At 49.7% G+C, this 19,539-nt stretch overlaps 1 protein-coding gene and 1 long non-coding RNA gene across 4 annotated transcripts; one reads left to right on the top strand and one right to left on the bottom strand.

Annotated features, from left to right (window-relative positions):
• Positions 1-1,417: 1,417 nt before the first annotated feature.
• Positions 1,418-18,457, top strand: CALCOCO1 (calcium binding and coiled-coil domain 1). Of its 3 annotated transcripts, XM_042946703.1 has the most exons (17): positions 1,418-1,500; positions 3,680-3,859; positions 4,196-4,298; positions 5,303-5,493; positions 8,186-8,344; positions 8,752-8,900; positions 10,563-10,653; positions 13,130-13,285; positions 13,478-13,732; positions 14,201-14,326; positions 14,822-14,917; positions 15,323-15,431; positions 15,658-15,857; positions 16,257-16,363; positions 16,624-16,695; positions 16,908-16,969; positions 17,346-17,433. In XM_042946703.1, exons 2-16 carry the CDS (start codon positions 3,704-3,706, stop codon positions 16,948-16,950), a joined length of 2,013 nt encoding a protein of 670 aa, XP_042802637.1. In that variant the 5' UTR covers positions 1,418-1,500; positions 3,680-3,703; the 3' UTR covers positions 16,951-16,969; positions 17,346-17,433. The 3 variants fall into 3 exon arrangements, with proteins under 3 accessions (XP_042802637.1, XP_042802638.1, XP_042802636.1); XM_042946704.1 differs by lacking the exon at positions 16,624-16,695; XM_042946702.1 differs by lacking the exons at positions 16,624-16,695; positions 16,908-16,969 and having other exon boundaries at positions 17,346-18,457.
• On the bottom strand, positions 10,333-13,192 carry LOC122224626. The gene is made up of 2 exons (XR_006204870.1): positions 13,109-13,192; positions 10,333-10,771 (listed from the first exon to the last, which is right to left on the bottom strand). It is a non-coding gene; the product is annotated as an uncharacterized LOC122224626 (long non-coding RNA).
• Positions 18,458-19,539: the final 1,082 nt, after the last annotated feature.

Genomic DNA, 19,539 nt, shown 5'->3' with positions numbered 1-19,539 from the left:
AAACCAAGAACACTGGAGACCTGGATCACCCCACTCTTAACCCACCCCAGGACCTTGAGCCAGCTCCTCAGCCAGCAGCTATTCCCTAACTCATAAATCCTGACTAATGACACAGACATGTCACCTTAATGTTTGTGAAGCCCAGTGACTTATTGTTAAGTGCTTGGAGATCTTCAGATGAAAGGCACCCAAGGGCAGCCACCAGACACCCTATTCAGCCATAAAAGCAAAATACTACCAAAAAACTTGGAAAAGGCAGAGGCTCCGTAACTTAGTGAGCAGAGTATTAAAGCAGGCACTCTGGAAGAGCAAATCAATCCTTAGACTGTAATCCCTGAACACCGAGACCCGGAGAGAGATCATTTTGAATGCCTCAGACTACCTGGAGGCTCCTGGACGGTGCGGGAAGGGGGAGGCAGAAGGATGCCCAAGTCTTTAATTCGACTTAGGTTGTGGGAGGAGTGTTACTCTTTCACCTCTCCTAAATAAAAACAGAAGCAATAACATGTATTGTTATATTAATTCATTAAAAGGCTTGGGCAAACCGGCCCCCTCTAAGTGGCTTGTTTGTGAGTTCTGACCAGTCCTGAATTATGTCAGCCTCCCCTTTCAACTTCATCCTTCCTTCACCTCCCCATTACCACCACCTCAGCCAATGGATCTTCTTCCTAGACCCACAGACCACTCTAGGGAGAGCCCAGTCCAGGTGTGTGAGTATTGACAGGCCCCCTGGCCCTGAAATCCTCAAGTGGGGGGGGGGGGGGATGAGGGGGGAAATAGCGGTGCACAGTACACAGGTTTTACAGGGGCTGTCCCCGAGGTTAAAGCAAAGAAGAAACTGCCACCTCAGCCAGTAGCTCCCTGTCCCTAAATAGTAGGCAGCCCGTGATGCAGCGGCAAGAGCACTTCACTTGGAGTCTTGGAGCCCTGGAATTCTACCATCGCATAGCTTTGATACTTTAGACCGGTTCCTTAAACATTCTGGGCTTTGGTTTCTTCATCCGTAAAGTGTGGATAACCATACTATCTATCCCACAGCCCGTCGTGAAAAGCAAACATGAGGGTGCAACGCAACGCGTCGTACCCTGTGAAGCATAAAACAGGAGACGTTAGAGCCCCAACTCCTCCCCACCCCCTAACCCACAACGCACGTTACAGACCAGCAGTCACCACCAATACAGCCGGGCCCCTCCTAAGGAATCATGGGCCGTGAAGTCCTTTGGTGGCCACACCCTCGTTTGCAGTCATGGAAGTGGGAACTACGCCTCCCAGGATGCCGTGGTGAGGCCGCCCCCGCGACCGCCCTCTGCTCCGCCCTCCTCTTGCACAGCTTCCTGGGATGTGTAGTTCCATATCCAAGCCGGCTCGCCGACAAAAGAGGGCAGAGAAACCACAAACCCCAGAAGTCCTCACGTCCACTTTTCTCCCTCCCCCTCCAGGAGTCGGAGTGCTGTTTTTGTTGTTGGTGGAAGGTGAGGGAACAGCTGATCCGTGTGTGGGGTAAGAAACTTGGCCTAATTTGGGGGCGATGTAATGCGGGGGTCACCCCCAATTTCCAGTCTGTGAAAGGATAATCTAAGGGAACTGTGGAAGGGGGATGCAGGAGCGTTTGGGTTTTAACACTTTCCGTACTGGAAAAGCCACCCCTTCTGTTTTGAGAGTTCTTGGTCTCGAGGGGGCTCTGATCAGGGGTGCGCCCCCTCACTGTTCTCCCCTTCCCCTCAGTTCTTCTCTATAAAGCTTGTTACTCCTAAGGTAGTTGGGAGACACTGAATTATTTACTCATTCTCTCCCACGCAAGACTTGAGCCTCACAAACCTTCTCTTTCTCCTTACCCTCCCGCCCCAATCCAAAGGCCTTTTACTACGCCGAGTCCCGGGAGGGAAGCCTTACAAGTGGCAGAATGTTAAGGCACTCTTAGAGGCCTACAGAGTTGAGGGGTGGGAGTCCCCCCACCCGCGCGAACGCTTGAATCTAGCTACACACATACACTTTAGGTGCCCAGAGCTTTGTTTCAGGTCTGGTGAATGTTTCCAGCTGTTAAGGATTTTATTTGTGGGGAGTATTTGGGATTCCACAGGCTTAGATCTGTGGGGGATGATGCATCCCCCATTTTAAAAGCCGGAAGAATTGTATTTGGAGAAAACATGGACGAATTTTAACGAGGGATTTTTCAGCGATGAAATCCCAAAGAAACCTCTTGTCCCCAGTTCAATCCGTATTTTGGAAGGAGAAGTTGCTTCTTTTTGTAGAGCTGGCCCACCTTTCCTTCTCTACTGAATTCCTGTTGTTTTTAAAGTTGCTAGCTCCAGACTTCAGCCTCGCGTGGGTTTGTGATGTTTGGGGGTGTGCCCATGACTATTGGCCATGGCTGATTGGACACCATCCTCTGTGGTTGACACAGGATGAAGATTAGTGGGATGGAGAGGAGCGATGACGAGAGCCATCTCACAGCCCTGGGCTGAGGAGTTGTGTTGATTATTGTTGTTGTTCCTCACTCCATCCCCGTGTTTCCTAATTAACTCTCCCCACCCTAACTTGGAACACCCCTCCCTGTCAATCCCATCTTATAGCATGCCTCCAACTACACATCCAGGCACTTGGAATTGAGGCCAAAGGGGGCAGAGAGAAAACACTACAGCTGGGTTAACATAGTCAAACCAGTAGGTTTCTAGTTCTGTTCCTGGCGAGACCTGAAGAAAAGAACGTTAGGTTATTTTTGAATTAATCCTCCCTTCTTTCAACATCATATATATATTTCCCCTTCTTAGGGCCCCTTACTTCCTACCTTCCAATCTATCCCCTATCCAGGGGTGGGACTTTTCCTGGCTCCAGGCTCCCACATTCCGTCTCCCCACACCACCACGTTCCTGCTGAATGTTTCACCCCACCCTTGAAGCAGCCGCCTCCAGAATTCTTGACTTCCTGAAGTTGAGAGGCAAAACCTGTCTTTCCTTATATCCTCTCTTTCCATTTGTCTTTGAATGAGAGCAGAAGTGTTTTTTTGTTTTGTTTTGTTTTGTTTTGTTTTTTAATTCATGAGGGTAGACAACTTGGAGAGGGGAGAGAACTGGGACCTCGGGGGCCTGAGGATCGGGCTGTTGGTCCCCGCCTCCAGCCATATTCCTGCTTTGAAGACTCAGTCATTACTTTCAGAGAGTGTTCAGGTGTCATAAGCTACTCCTGGGTACAGCTGGAGTGGGCAAGGAGACCTGCTCGGAATGAGGGGGTCCCACACGTCAGTTGGATTTTGAATTCAAGAGCCAAAAAGATAAGCGGGATGGGATGGGGAGGTGGAGGCTGAAGAATTTGGAATGTTCAAGTATGTTAAGAGGTGGGAAAGGAGGAACCGAGTGGGTAGAGCCTGGGATACTGAGACTTGGTCAATGGGACTGTGAAAGGGGAGCAGAAATGAGAGAGATCTTAACTCTAGGAAGAGTCTGTGACTCAGAGAGGGTACGATGTGAGACAGAATGGGGACTGACTCAGAAGGTCAGACCTGTGTCCTGGAGACTAAAAGTGATACCTCTAGAGGGTCCTGTAGCCCTTAGGGGCTAGGAACGAAATATACCTCCATCTCTGGGTATAGTGGCAGGAGCTGTGAGTGGGTGGGGATGGAGTTGGGGAGAAGAAGAGATGCATGGGAGAGGTTTTAGGATATTAACCCTTTATTTCATAGGAGGGCAGATACCTTGAGGGCAAGATGGAAGAATCATCACTAAGCCGGGCACCTTCCCGGGGTGGAGTCAACTTTCTGAATGTAGCCCGGACCTACATCCCCAACACCAAGGTGGAATGTCACTATACCCTTCCCCCAGGCGCCGTGCCCAGCGCCAGCGACTGGATTGGCATCTTCAAGGTATCCCCAAAACCCCTTTTGGCTCAGATTTGTGAGCCATGGGTTGGTTGGAATCAGGGGAATGACTTAGTCCTTGGGTTCTCAACCACATGTTGATAGAGAAGAAGGGCAGAGATGTCACAGGTGACAGAAGCCATCTGTGTAAGCCAAGGCTCATCTCCTCCCCATCTTAGCCCTGCCCTCTCCTGCCACAAAGGATCCCTCCACTTTCCCGGTCTGTCATCATCCTTGTCACTGTAACAGCATCCTAGCCCCCATTCAGTCCCTCAGCCCTTTCTGCCATCCCTAGCTCACAGTTCCATCACCATACCTGTCTCCCACCATGGGCCTTCACAGGTGGAGGCTGCCTGTGTTCGGGATTACCACACTTTTGTGTGGTCTTCGGTGCCTGAAAGTGCAACCGATGGTTCCCCTGTCCACGCCAGTGTCCAGTTCCAAGGTACGAGGGAACATGGAAGGTCTGGGAGGAAGGAACCTAGGGGATAGAGGTTTGGAGGAAGATAGTGGGCTCAGAAACCAAAGTTAGGCACAGACAACAAGAAAAAATAAGTACAAATAAATAAAATAAGAACTATATCCAATAGGGCTCAGCAGACATAGAATTGTGGGATTATTACAGAATCAGGGACTTAGAGATAGAAGGACCTGTCAAGGGCCAGTAATCCTGCCACTTACCGCCAAAAAAGAGGAAGTCCTCTCAGGGAACTAGGGGTAGGAAGGAGGGAAAGGTAGTGTCATAAATTGAGAAGAAGGTAGTCATTAGATTCTGAAAGACCTAGGCTCAAATCTCAACTCTAATACAAGCTATCAGACCTTGGACAAATTACTTAATTTCCCTGTCTCTGTTATATTAACAGTAAAAGGGGATGCATGGCTTATAGGCACAATATGAAGGTTTAAAGTGATACAGGTAAAGGGTTAGCATAGTGCCTGGTTCAGGGTGGCCACTCAGTAAGTGATAACTAACATTATTATTATTATTATTATTATTATTATTAGGGAAGGTAGGCTTGGGAAAGAGAGGAAGGACAGGCCTAGGCAGAAAGGAGGAAGAAGAGTATCTCAGGGAACATAAATAGCCCATCGGAGGTAAAGAGGAAAGAAAACAGTATGTGGAACAGGGAACAAGGGACTGGAACCAAGGACAGTGGGTGATAAGACACATCAAGGTGGGGGCGGCTGGATGGCTCAGTCAATGAGCATCCGACTCTTGATTTCAGATCAGGTCATGATCCCGGGGGTCGTGGGATCAAGCCCCACATAGGATTCTGTGCTGGGTGTGGAGCCTGCTCCCTCTCTCCCCATCTGGTGCTCACTCTGTCTATATATATATATATATATATATATAATTTTAAAAAAAAGATGTCAAGGAAAAGGAAGACTGCCAGGCACTTGAGGGCCTGGGATCATATTAGGGTCCTGGGTCCATTCCTCTTCCCACAGCCAGCTACCTGCCCAAACCTGGAGCCCAGCTCTACCAGTTCCGGTATGTGAACCGCCAGGGCCGGGTATGTGGGCAGAGCCCCCCTTTCCAGTTCCGAGAGCCAAGGCCCATGGATGAACTGGTGACCCTAGAGGAGGCCGATGGCGGCTCTGACATCCTGCTGGTCGTCCCCAAGGCCACTGTGCTGCAGGTGAGACAGAGCAACAGAGCTGCTCCCGGGCAGCGGAGTGGGAGGGGCAGGGGAGGGAGAGGGCTGCATGGCAAGGGACTGCTTCTCACTTTACCTTCCCCTGGGCTGTGGCCTCAACTGAGTACCTCACCAGGACTTACACAGTCTTGCCATTAAGAAAGTCTTGATCTAACATAGACACAAACATGTAGGGCAGGAAAGCAAGCTACCCACAGGCACATATCACTCAAGATTTCATAAGTACTTTTCAAACATTCCTTCTCCCAAGTGCTACATCCTGTCCTAGGCCCTAGAGGATGATCCAAAGGGTAGAGGGAGGCCACTCCAGGGAAGGAATGTTCAGAGGAAGGGGAGTATGAGACCCACTTCCAGGACAGGTGAGCAGTGAGAGCAGGTGGTAGGGCCCCACACCTGCACGGTCCAATACAGAAAGCTCTTGAACAGTTGAAATGTGACTGGTCCAAATTGAGATGTACTGTATGGGGAACATACACAAAGGATTTTGAAGACTTAGTGTTAAAAAAAAAGTAAAAGATCTCAGTGGTTTTTTATATTGGTCACATGTTGAAATGATAATACTTTGGATACGCTGAGTTGGATAAAATACCATTAAAACAAATTTCACCTGTTTCTTGTTACTTTTTTGAGTATTTACTAGGAAGTTTAAAAAACTATATATGTGGCTTGTATTTTTCTATGGGACCAAATAGAGAAGAGTTAGAGAGTGGCGGCAGATGTTGGCAAGGACTTCCTGAAGGAAGATCAGGGATAGGGAAACTGGGGAGGAAGTACACTCCCTAGACAAGAGGACAGACTTGAGGAAGTGCTCAGAGGGTGAGAATGGGTACCTGATCTGTGATTTAGATAAACTCTTGCCTTCTAGAACCCTCTAAACACACAGGATCAGCACAAGAATAGGAAGATGTCTATATCTTACATAAGTCAGAGATGTGTGAGCTCCTACCCTGTGTTCTGGGTTTTTTTTTATATTAAGTTTTTATTTTGATTCTAATGTAGTTAACATACAGTGTTTTGGTAGTTTCAGATGTACAATAGAGTGATTCTCCAGTTCCATATATATTAATCAGTACTCATGATAAGTGTATTCTTTAATCTTTATCGCCCATTTCACCCATCCCCTTACCTACCTCCCCTCTGGTAACCATCAGTTTATTCTCTATAGTAGAGAGTCTGTTTCTTGGTTTATATCCCTTTTTTTCCTTTGCTCATTTGTTTTGTTTCTTAAATTCCACATTTAAGTGAAATCATAGGGTATTGGTCTTTCTCTGACTGATTTCACTTAGCATTACACTCTCTAGCTTCATCCATGTTGTTACAAATGGCAAGATTTCATTCCTTTTCATGGCCGAGTAATATTTCATTGTGTATATATGTATCACATCTTCTTTTTTTGTTCTTCAGTCGATGGAGCCTTGGGCTGCTTCCATAATTTGGCTATTGTAGATAATGCTGCTATAAACATTGGGGTGCATGTATCCCTTTGAATTAGTGTTTCATATATTTAAAAAAATTTTTTTTGCTGTTTATTTTTGAGAGAGAGAGAGCACGAGGCAGGGAGGGGCAGAGAGAGAGGGAGACGCAGAATCTGAAACATGCTACAGGCTCTGAGCTGTCAGCACAGAGCCCGACACGGGGCCCAAACCCACAGACTGGGAGATCATGACCTGAGCTGAAGTCGGATGCTTAACTGACTGAGCCACCCGAGCGCCCCTAGTGTTTTCGTATTTTGGGGTAAATACCCAGTAGTGCGATTACTGGACCGTAGGGTAGTTCTATTTTTAACTTTGTGAGGAATCTCCACACCATTTTCCACAGTGGCTGCACCAGTTTGCATTCCCACCATTGGTGCACAACGACTCCTTTTTCTCCACATCCTCGCCAACACTTGTTGTTCCTTGTGTTTTTGATATTAGCCACTCTGACAGGTGTGAGGTGGTATCTCATTGTGGTTTTGATTTGCATTTCCCTGATGATGAGTGATGTTGAGCACCTTTTCCTGTGTCTGTTGGCCATCTGGATATTTTCCATGTTCTGTTTTTACATTTGTTATTCTCATTATAATTACCTTTCAAAAATCTAGGCTAAGAGATCACTTTCCAAATGAGGACAGAGACTCAGAGAAGTTATGTAACTCATTCAAAGTGACATAGCTAGCAGGGCACCTGGGTGGCTCAGTTGGTTGAGCACCTGACTTTGGCTCAGGTTATGCTCTCACAGGTCGTGGGTTTGAGTCCTGCGTCAGGCTCTGTGCTGACAGCTCAGAGCCTGGTATCTGCTTCAGATTCTGTGTCTCCCTCTCTCTGCCCCTCTCCCACTCGCATTCTGTCTCTCTCAAAAATAAGTAAATATTTAAAAAAAAAAAAATAACAGAGCTAGCAAAAATTATATTGGAGACTTAAACCTACCTCTGTCGGGTTCCAGAATAGAGAAGGTAAAATTCAGGGAGGGAGCCATTCCTTTTGTTTATGTGGATCGAGAAAGACTTCTTCCAAGAGCGTCGAGAGCTGGTGCGTCTGACTGGTGGTGGCAGGATTCAGTAACACACAAGCCTCCCCTTACTCAGCTCTTTATAGCTTGTACCGATGTAACCTCCCGGCCCCGAATGCACCTGCAGCGTGATGGGGACGGGACTTTCACGAGCACACCCCCCTCCTCATCCTGCTCCCTGTAGAACCAGCTGGATGAGAGCCAGCAAGAGAGAAATGACCTGATGCAGCTGAAGCTGCAGCTGGAGGGACAGGTGACGGAGCTGAGGAGTCAAGTACAGGAGCTCGAGACGGCTCTGGCAACAGCCAGGCAGGAGCATGCGGAGCTGATGGAGCAGTACAAGGTGGGAGTTGGGCCAGGTGGGGCACGGGGCCTGGCTGCTCACCCAGGGTCCAAAGTCTGAACCCAGCGAAGATGGGAAAGGCAAGATGTCAGTGGGCTTTTAAGATGGTTCCGGTATCAAAAACATAGCTTTAAGGGGTAACAAGTAGGATTAAACTTGACATGACAGGAGACACATCCCCAAATGTAACGACACTCAGTTCTTTGCACACAGCAGTGCTGGGGGACGGGGGGATGTGACCATATTCGCCAGTAAGGGAATGCTCTCTGGCAGTTTCTTTTTCAAGGAAGGTGACAGGGTAGGAAGGTGAGAACAGGCTAACTCCCGTGTGCTCCTCCCAAGCCCTTGTTCTGTGCTTTGAGAGGTGAGTCTCAACTTCATTCTTCTGGGGGGAACCTCGATTCCAGGGGCTTTCCCGGTCCCACGGGGAGCTCACAGAAGAGAGGGACATCCTGAGCCGGCAACAGGGAGACCATGTGGCACGCATCCTGGAGCTAGAAGATGACATCCAGGCCATCAGTGAGAAAGTGCTGACAAAGGAGGTGGAGCTGGACAGGTGAGGGCGTCCCCTCTACCCCCATCACTTCCCTTCATTTCCTGTCACCCCCAGACTCCGGCCTCCTGCTTCAGACAGGCAAACCTGCACTCTGTCTGGTGTGGTTCTTTCCCCTTTCAGACTCAGGGTATTCCACTTCCCCGGCTTTTCTTTCCTGCCTAGCTCTCCTCCATCTTTCCTAAGCCTATTCTGTATTCCTCACCTTCAGAAGTAATCATAGTTACTATTTATGCTGCAGCAAAGGCTAAGCAGGAGCTAGGAGTGGAGGATTTGGAAGAAAAGAGTGGATAGAACAGTCAAGACAAGATAAGAGAGGATGGATTTCAGATTTTATCACAGCAAAGAAGATGAGACTCCGTTCTCACTGTTAGGAAATGTCTGAACCGGTGATCCAGGAATGTTACGGGATCTCTCCTCTGAAAAAAAAGGTATAAGTCATAGAATCTTAGCCCTCAGAGGACTGTCAGGTAATTGAGAAGGTCACTACCTCAGAAGGCAGCCTCTTTCAATATCAGACAGCTGTCACTTTTGTATCTCTTGTATTGAACTAAACACCTGCCTTCTGTAACTTGCCTCCATTAGTGCTGGTTTAGACCTCTGGGGTTGCACAGGATGAATTTCTTTCCTCTACCAGACAACTGTCGTTTTTACCAAATGGCACAAACACTGACCACTTCCCGTGTCTGTCCGTCACATTTTCGCCAGGAGAAACACTCTAGTTCTTTCTTTCATCAAATCATGTAATTAAGTCTCTTTCATTCGGCACCAGTAGATTTTATGTATATTTTTAAACTCCTTAAAGGAAAGAGGCATTCTAGCCAAGGTCCAGAGTAAAAAAGTGAGTTACTCCCTGAGGCTTCTCCAGTGTAGGATATGTTAGTCTTGCCCTACGGAGATAGTAAATGTCTAGGTTCTAAATCATGGAATAGAAAAGCAGGGATCAGACAGAGCATCTGGAAAAGATTAGGGACTGTCTAGCCCAGGGGTCAGTAAACCTATGGCCCATGTGCCAGATCTAGCCTGGCCACCTGTTTTTGTACAGTCTGTGAGTTTAAATGGTTTTAATGATGAATTAACGGTTAAACGAAAGAAGAAAAATATTTTGTGATGTGAAAATTATCTGAAATGCAAATGTCAGTGTTCATAAATAAAGTTTTATTGGAACAGCCGCGCTTATTCATTTACACGTCTGTGGTGCTTTCACACTACAGTGGCAGAAATGAATAGTTACCACAGAATCCTCATGGCCTGCAAAGCCTGAAGTATTTATTATCAGGCCCTTTACAGAAAAAGTCTTCCAACTTCTGATCTAGATCCAAAGTTTATAATTGATCGTGGCTGTCCCTTGTCTAAAAAAAGACTGGATTCTGGTCTCTTGATTGAATGCAAACAACTAGGAAGGCATCAGCAGAACATTCCTTAAAATGACACATAAAGAGAACAAACTGTTTATTTCTAGATTGTGCTCTAGAACCAGGAATCTTGGATACTCAGGGCTTCCAGCGAGATCACCTTGGTCTGGGGATTTGGGCATCCCAGAGACAATAGGAGGTGTGGGCCCAGAGGGGCACCAGAAAAAGTGCTAAAGACAAAAGCCCACGTCCTTCGTATCTTCTGTGGTGACCAGCCGGGTTATCTGATGTTCCATGTCCCCACGTACAGGGTGAGAGACACCGTGAAGGCCCTGACTCGGGAACAGGAGAAGCTTCTTGGTCAACTGAAAGAAGCACAGGCCGACAAGGAGCAGAGCGAGGTAGGGGCTCAGAGTCTGTTTGCTTTCTCAATTGTTCTTCCACTGCGTTGAGGCCCTTTTGAGTGCCGGGCACCAAAGCCAATAAAAAATGTAAAGAGGACATTGTACACACGCTCTCCTAGGAAACAAAATGTATACCCAAGTCAGGATTAGTCAAAGTGGAATATATTCAGCATCACCAGGGAAGAATAATAAAGTGTTAAGATGCTCCACAGAAGTGGACAAAAGCACGTCTTATTAGGGTCATTAGAAGGGGGCAGGGATGCCTGGCTGGCTCAGTCAGTAGAGCGTGTGACTCTTGATCTCAGGGTGTGAGTTCAAGCCCCACATTGGGCATAGAGTGTACTGAAAAAAAAAAAAAAAAAAGAGGGGCATAAAGTAGCCTAGTATTTTCCAGCTTTTTTAGCTCTCCTTTCCACCCCACAATAAAGTTTTACATCTTAGGTGGAACCTCATTGAATAGATAAAACCAATAGTTTATTACTATAAATTTATTTTTATAAATTCAAGTATTTATTTTCTTTAATGTTTATTTTTTTAATTTTTTTTGTTTACGTTTATTTATTTTTGAGACAGAGAGAGACAGAGCATGAACAGGGGAGGGTCAGAGAGAGGGAGACACAGAATCTGAAACAGGCTCCAGGCTCTGAGCTGTCAGCACAGAGCCCGATGCGGGGCTCGAACTCACAGACCGTGAGATCATGACCTGAGCCGAAGTCGGATGCCTAACCAACCGAGCCACCCAGGCGCCCCAATGTTTATTTATTTTTGAGAGAGGGAGAGACAGAGCACGAGTGGGGGAGGGGCAGAGAGAGAGGGAGACAGAATCCAAAGCAGGATACTGGCTCTGAGCTGTCAGCACAGAGCCTGATGTAGGCTGAAACTCACAAGCCGTGAGCTCATGACCTGAGCCAAAGTCAGATGCTCAACCCACTGAGCCACCCATGCACCCCAATTTTAAAAATTCAAATGTACAATGTTAACTTATAAGGTAACAAAAGTAATCAGGTAATTCTGATGGATGCCAAACCTTGAAATCAGAGGTTACAGATAACTATTCTGTCAGCATCAGCAGCTAATATATTTCCGTATTGAGTTTTGGTTGTACAATACTAAGAACACCTTGAGTCTCCAAATAAGTAAGTGCAAATGACGGCAATTTTTAAACTGTCCACCATGCCATCTCAGTTTGCTTTTCAAACAAAAAGAAAATCCAATAGGAACTTTATTCTGAGGTTTGTACAAAAAAATTAATTAACCTGAAAAAAAAGTGAATTAACTCAGAAGCACATGTCAGTGGATTGATGATCCCCGTTGTGTTAACTTGTGAGCTTGTATGTTGTTTTTCTCACATATTTTTTGAATTATTTAGAAGGAGCTCACATCACATATTCGCAGAATCTCTCAGCAGCTTCCTCCAAACCCTAGGCTTCCGTGGAAGGGTATTTGAAAGCCATTTGTTCAGCAGTAAAGAGTAGGTAGGATTTGAGTAGACAGAGATAAGAGGGAGGCCATTCTGGGAACTGAGAAAGACGCGTGCAAAGGCTGAGAGTCCAGAACACTCGGGGCACTTGAAAGTGTGGGTGGAGGGTTTGAGATGAGGCCCAGGTCAGACTGGAGAAGATCTGGAGTTAATCTTCCTTCTGTAAGCAAATGAGAGGCATCCATGATTTTCAAGGGGGTGACATGTACTTAGGCGGGACTTAACAGAAGATTAATGTGATTTCTTCCTGGGAGATGAACTAGTTATGAGATTATTCAATAATCCAAGTCAGAAATGACCAGATCCTGAGTCAACATGGTTGCTGTGATAGTAGAAAAGAGAAAATGGCTGTGAACAAGACAGAAGATGGAGAAGCAAAAGGCTTTTCTTGGGGTCACTAAGGAAAGAACAGAGCCAAGCCCAGCACCAAGGGATCCAGCCTGAGTGACTTAGGAAGTAGTCAGTAGCATGGGCAGAAATAAGAGTGGAAAGAAGTGGACTGGGAAATAGAATATGCTGAGTTTGAGGGCCTCATGGACATCCAGACTGAGTTTTGATCTAAAAGGAAGAGCAGAGGGGAGCCTGACTGGCTCAGTTGGTGGAGTAAGCTACTCTTGATCTTGGGGTTGTGAGTTCAAGCCCCATGTTAGGCGTAGAGGTTACCTAAAAAATCAATAAAACCTTCTTTAAAAAATTAATAATAATGAAAGGAAGAGCGGAGAAGCAGAAATGGTACATGGGATACCTAGATTCGTGTAAGACCCCATCAAGGCTGTGATGCCGGTACCTCATTATGGGAGCTGGAGACTGGATGTTCAGGCCTGAGTCGCTTTGAGCTGAGACCCCAAGAAGGGCTGACGAGAGCTGAATGCTTGAGTTTGTGTTAAATCTGGGAAGCGGAACCTTGATCTCTCTCATCACAGTGGTTCAGCCCCTGCCAGCCACCCCAAATACATATACCCCTTTCCTTACCTATTTTCCACCTTCCATCAGGCTGAGCTCCAAATGGCACAACAGGAGAACCGCCGCTTAAATCTGGAGCTGCAGGAAGCAAAGGGCCGGCAGGAGGAGCAGAGTGCCCAGGCCCAGCGACTGAAGGACAAGGTGGCCCAGATGAAGGACACCCTAGGCCAGGCCCAGCAGCGCGTGGTGAGTGAACCCCTAGGCAGTGGGAAGTAGAGGAAGTACCAAGGGCTAGCTAGGGAAAAGACATGGCTAAAGATTGAACAATATAAATCGTGAGCCTTGTTGCGGTGCGGGGTCAAAGGGACCCTAGTTACCTTCCTGGTTCGAGAATGACTCAGTGGGAGCCCTAATCTCCATCTCCTTCTTTCTCCTGAGGCTGAGCTGGAGCCCCTAAAGGAGCAGCTTCGAGGAGCCCAGGAGCTCGCAGCCTCAAGCCAGCAGAAAGCCGCCCTTCTTGGGGAGGAGTTGGCCAGCACAGCGGGAGCCAGGGACCGCACCATGGCGGAGCTACACCGCAGCCGCCTGGAAGTGGCTGGAGTCAATGGCAGGCTGGCTGAGCTCAGCCTGCACCTGAAGGAGGAAAAAAGCCAATGGAGCAAGGAGCGGGCAGGGCTGCTGCAGAGTATGGAGGTAGAGGGATGGGGGGGAACTGGCAGGCTCACAGCCACTGCCCCCACCTCCATGGAGTCAGATTCCCTGGGAAGGGAGACAGGGATGAGAAGCTTAGAGGACTCAGGAGTGGGGAGGGGCTCTGAGGGAGGTACAATTCACTGTCCAAGTATGACCCATCCGTAAGTAGGGTGTTCCAGTCCTGATCTTCGTAGCACCTTCCTCGGTTACCACCTTGATTAAGAAACGTTTACTGCCCTAGGCACCGGGCCCTGTCGTGATGCCCATTTCTGATCAGCAAGGCACCTTGCTGGCATGTCCCTTCCTTCATTGAGAAGTATCAGGAATGAGGAAGCCAAGAAGGGGAAATTGTTCCCAAAATACCCATTGAAATAAAGGAAAGGACACAGCGAGGGATGGGGCTGATGCCAGTGGCGTCCCTTTTCCTTCACCTTTCCCCTCCCACGTTCCTTTTCGGCCGCATCCCAGGCAGAGAAAGATAAGATCCTGAAGCTAAGTGCAGAGATACTTCGACTGGAAAAGGCAGTTCAGGACGAGAAGACCCAGAATCAAGTGTTCAAGACTGAACTAGCCCGGGAAAAGGATTCTAGCCTGGTGAGACGCCCAGCCACCCATGAGTCCTGGTCCTGTCACCTCCTGAGACATCAGTGGCCCTTCTCTCTGTCCTGGGTGTCAGCTCAGAAGTGCTGGGTGCTCACTTACATGTTGAATGGCATCTTACTTGCACACATCCCAGGTCTCATTGGGTTGAAATGTGCAATGTCCCTTTCTCTTCTCATGGCAAATACTCTGGGCCTCATAGCAATGACGTAAGGGAATTCTAGAATGCCCCGGCTGTGACCAGGGCCTCTGTATCCCAGCCAAAGGCAATCACCCAGGCCCACACTGGAGAGGCAGAGACTGGGACCCAGGCGACTGTCTCCTGTGGTCAAGACAAGGGACTCATCGAAGAAGAGTGTTGGGGCTTCCCCTGTGTGTGTCAGGGCAAGAGAGGGACAGGGGCACAGAGGAGCATGATTCTAGGTTGGTGGTTCCAGGTCGCAGAGCCTAGGTTCTTGGAGGTACATTCTAGGCTCCACATTCCCTCAGGTGCAGTTGTCAGAGAGCAAGCGGGAGCTCACAGAGCTGCGGTCAGCCCTGCGCGTGCTCCAGAAAGAGAAGGAACAGTTACAGGAGGAGAAGCAGGTGAGAACCTAGGACTCAGGCCCTTTGGATGCCAGAGCTGAGGATTCAGGGGGGAACCTCATGTCTTCTTGTCATCTCTTGGCTTAAGAACTGCTAACTCTAAGAGGGCCCGGAGGCTAAAAATGGGACGGTGGCTCCTCTCACTGGTTGACTTGGCAGAACAGGGGAGGACTGTGGGAGCGAGGGAGGGATGTAAGAGGTGAAGGAGGGCTCCTGGGGGTGGGGGTGGGAGTGAGGCTCTCCTTTGAGCTGCCTCCCCACCCCACTCCTCCCCCACCACAGCCCACTTTGGGGAAGGCATCCAGTCCCGAAGAGCTCAGAGTTCCTCTTGGGTCAAGGAAGGCTCTGCAGCCAGCGGGGTTGGCGTCTTCCCAGCCTCTCTCACCTCTTTGCTCCCAACTCCAGGAACTGCTAGAGTACATGAGAAAGCTGGAGGCCCGCCTGGAGAAGGTGGCAGACGAGAAGTGGAACGAGGATGCTGTCACAGAGGACGAGGAGGCGGCTGTGGGCCCGAGTCTGTACACCCCCAGTCTTGTGACACCTCTTCCCCCGCCTGTTTCCCCGGCTTGGGGAAAGCTGCATGTGACCCCTCTGGGAGCTGCCTCTGCCCTCTGTGTTTTGCCTTTTTTCTTCCCAGACCCTGGCCCCTTTCTAGTTTAACCATATCCCTCATCCAAAGGGAGATAGCTGAGCCAAGCCTCTAACAATTCATCCCTCTCTGTCCTCTCCCTCACCGGCAGGCTGCCCAGCGGCTCTGACAGACTCAGAGGACGAGTCCCCAGAAGACATGAGGGTCCCTCCCTATGGCCTGTGTGAGCGTGGAGACACAGGCTCTTCTCCTGCTGGGCCACGAGAGTCTTCTCCCCTGGTCGTCATCAGCCAGCCGGCTCCCATCGCTCCCCACCTCTCAGGGCCAGCTGAAGAGAGTAGCTCTGACTCGGTGAGCTGTGTGTGGACGGGGGCGGTGGTGGGAGACAGAGCAAGGTTAGGGAGGAAGGGGCAGGTACGGCCACACCCAATGGCCCAGTGTCCGGAAAAGGAAGTGTTAATCTTAGCCGTACAGGGCTCTGCTTTCCCCTTGGGAGAGAGGAGGCAGGCCCAGCCTTTCTTCAGGGCCACTGCCCCAAAATCCAGTCCGACCCCAATGCTGCCAGCCCCTGCCCCCCATACTCCTCCTCTTCTTACCCACTAGCCCCCATCAAAACTCCTGTCCTGCCTCACTCTTACTACAGCCCACAGTCTACCATCTGGGCCTGGACTGCTCTTACCTCCCCCAGCATGCTGCTCCCCTATCTTGGGACGCTACCCCCAAACCCATCCCTATCTCTTTGGTACCCAGGAGGCCGAGGATGAGAAGTCAGTCCTCATGGCAGCTGTTCAGAGTGGAGGTGAGGAGGCCCACCTGCTGCTTCCTGAGCTGGGCAATGCCTTCTATGACGTGGCCAGGTGAGTGCAAAAGGGGGAGAACACGAGGAAGGTGGGAGCATGCCAGTGGAAAGGGCATCCGGGTGAACAGTCCCCATGCCCTTCCCCCAAGCTCCCTCTTCTTGGCCCCAGCCAAGAAGAAGAGACATAGGAGTGGTTGACACAGAAAACCACCCACCACCCCAAGTCCCAGGTGCCATCAGGTAATTCCTCCCCCCATCTTATCAATGCACACGTGCACTCAGAGGCCCTGCCTTTAACTGGCTTCTGTGTCGTTCTAGCACCATCTTCCGTGGAGCCCAAATAGCCCTGCATCCCCTCTCTCCTGCCCCTCCCCCTTCCCCAACCACCAGGTAGGTACCTAGGCTCTATCTGGGGAGGAAGGGAGGTGACCAGTGCCCCCAGGGATGGGAACAGAGAGAAGACTGGGATCCAGCATCTGACCACCCCTGAGATGTTGTCCTTCTCCCCTGACTTTCCTGGGAGACCCTTTGGGCAATGCAGCTGCAGGGGTGGGGGATTCAGGTATCAGATCGCCCCTTCTGCCTTCCCTTTTCTTTTGCAGGTCAAGAGGGGAAGGCAGGGGGAAGAGAGATTTTATCATCTAGCCCCCAGCTTTGCCTCGATGTGAGATGGGCTCAGGGCAGGGAGGGGGCGATGCTGTCATCCTTCTCGGCTGGAGCAGGAAGATGAAGGACGATGTCAGACTCATTTTCAGCCTCATTAGGCAGCAGACAGAGATGGAGGGAGGAGCGCAGGGGTGGGGGATGGGCTGTGCACCACTGCGGCGACCAGCGGGGACTAAAGAAGAGAGGGCCTGGAGAGCTGGGAAACTAAGGCTTCAGTAGTGTGGGGAGAACGATGCTGGGGGTGAGACTAGGAGAGAGCTGCCAGGAACAGGGTAATCTGGAAGGCCAGGTGCATGGGTCCCTGTCCCTGAGGTCCACAAGGCAAGAAGGCATCGGAGCACACTGACCCTCTCCTTCCCCTCTGTCTCCTTCAGTGGCTTTGCAGTGGGTCCCTTGTCAGAGGCCAGCACCGGGGGCCCTGCCACCCCCCCGTGGAAGGAGTGCCCTATTTGTAAGGAGCGCTTTCCGGCTGAGAGTGATAAGGATGCCCTGGAGGACCACATGGATGGACACTTCTTTTTCAGCACCCAGGACCCCTTTACCTTTGAGTGATCTCACTTCTCAGTACATGCACAGATGCACTCTCACACACACACACACACACACACACACACACACACACACACACACTCATGCACAGACACACACACTCATGCACAGACACACACTTAGGTCTCAGGCCTCTCTTCCAACACACTGGGCTCCATGATATTCTGTTCCCTAAGAACCGCCCCTGCCTTTGAGCCATTTTCATCCCAAGCTCTCACCGGCATCCTCTCCTGCCTGGTTCTTTTGTCCAAGCAGGGGTCATTTTTGGAAGCAGTGGCTGACCTTACCCTCTAAAAGCGGTTTTGGATGAACCAGGATGGAGGAGAACTTCCCCAGGGGTAGGTTGCTTCTGTCACGGACACCAGCCACACACACACACACTCATACACACACACTCACACACACTCTCTGATGCCCCAAAGCCAATTCCCCGGGGCACCCCACCCTCTCTTATTGGGGGTCTTTGTTGGTTTATCTGAGTTTTCTCTGGGGCCTGCATGGAGGCAGCAGCATGGACATCACGGCCTCTTCAGGTCTCTTTCATTTCTGAGCTTCAGTGGTTCTTTCTGTTCCCCATTCCCTCCCCCCCATTGCTTTCTGCACCCCCACCCCAGCCTTTTCCACACCATTAGATATGAAATTTGGATGTTTCTTTTGTATTTTTGAGGTTTTCTGTACTCTTACCTCCTGCTCCACCCTGCCACCACCCCCCAGTGTCCTCACATGGAAAGAAATAATGCATTTGTGCCTTCTGTGAGGGATGGGGAGAACACAGGGTCCCAGGTGTCCCCGTTTCTCAGCCCTCCTCCCTCTCCAGGTTCCCCCTCCCCCCAGCAATAAGAGCTTTCCCTCATTATCCCTCCCCCGATCTGTAGTTTGGACAAATATATTTATATGATATGTATAACGATTCTAATAAAATGTGTTCTTACCATGAGGTGTGACTAGAGCAACGCAGGTCCAGACAGCTGGCTCATAGACCATAGTGGAGGGGAGTTGGGACGGAGGGGACTACCCCCTGCCTTCTTGGGGAGGGTGCCCAGCAGCGTCTCCTCGCTATGCCTCTTGGTGGGCAGAGGAGGAGGGAGGGATCTTTGTCTCGGGTTGTGGTGGGGCGGCTGGCTTGGAGAAGACTGCGGTGGGCGAGGGAGCAACGTATGGGTCCACGTGAGACAGGACTTCAGGATTTCAGTCCTGGGGTGGGCAAGGTGGAACCCAAGCTGCTGGGCCCAGGTGCATGTCTCAGAAGGCAGGGGAAGTTTCCACAGACCTTCAACCTCCATAGCAGCCATCACTGTACCGTGGGCCAAAGATGGGCATTACCCGTGTCAGGAGTTCACATCTTTGGGGAGCCACTTAGGTAAAAAAAAATGCCCTCAACTCCATCCCTCCGAAGTCTATTTGATTTTCCTTCCATCCCTGCCGCCCCCCTCTCTCTGTTGCCATCCTCACGTACCCGTATGCACACACTGACTCCACAGTCACAAAAACACATTCATCCACTCTAACCAGCTTCACAGGCTAGACACATACACTGCGTCGTAAAGCATTTATTAAGGAGCTGCGTGCTCACCAAGACTCTCAGCAATGCCCAGCACAAGCCATGCCTACAGCCCGCTTGTTCCCCAGCCCAGTAGCTCCCTTATCAGTCACCCTCCTCTGCCTTCAGGGCCCCTGGGTGGGCAACCTGTACCAATCCCTCTCTCCACCCACCTGAACCCCCCACCAATCCACCCCCCTTCCAGCCCCACCTGGATGACATCTTTCCATCCTTCCTTCTTCCCTCCTGTTGCCGTCTCCTAGCAACCCCATCTCATTCCCTGAATCCCTTCCAAGGAAATTAGAGATAATGGATCTCTCCTCTCTCCATCTCAACTCCTCTTTATTGATCCTCCTTTAATGAAAGTTAATTATAACAATGATTTAATTAATAGAATCCCTCTCTTCCTTTATTGCTTCCCGTATTAAGACTATTAATAAATACGAGCTGGGCTGACAGAGGCATCCATCACCCGCCTG

This window comes from Panthera leo, chromosome B4 (genome assembly GCF_018350215.1).
Source record: "Panthera leo isolate Ple1 chromosome B4, P.leo_Ple1_pat1.1, whole genome shotgun sequence".
Classification (NCBI taxonomy): domain Eukaryota; kingdom Metazoa; phylum Chordata; class Mammalia; order Carnivora; family Felidae; genus Panthera; species Panthera leo.
This window is presented reverse-complemented; position numbering and strand designations above follow the sequence as displayed.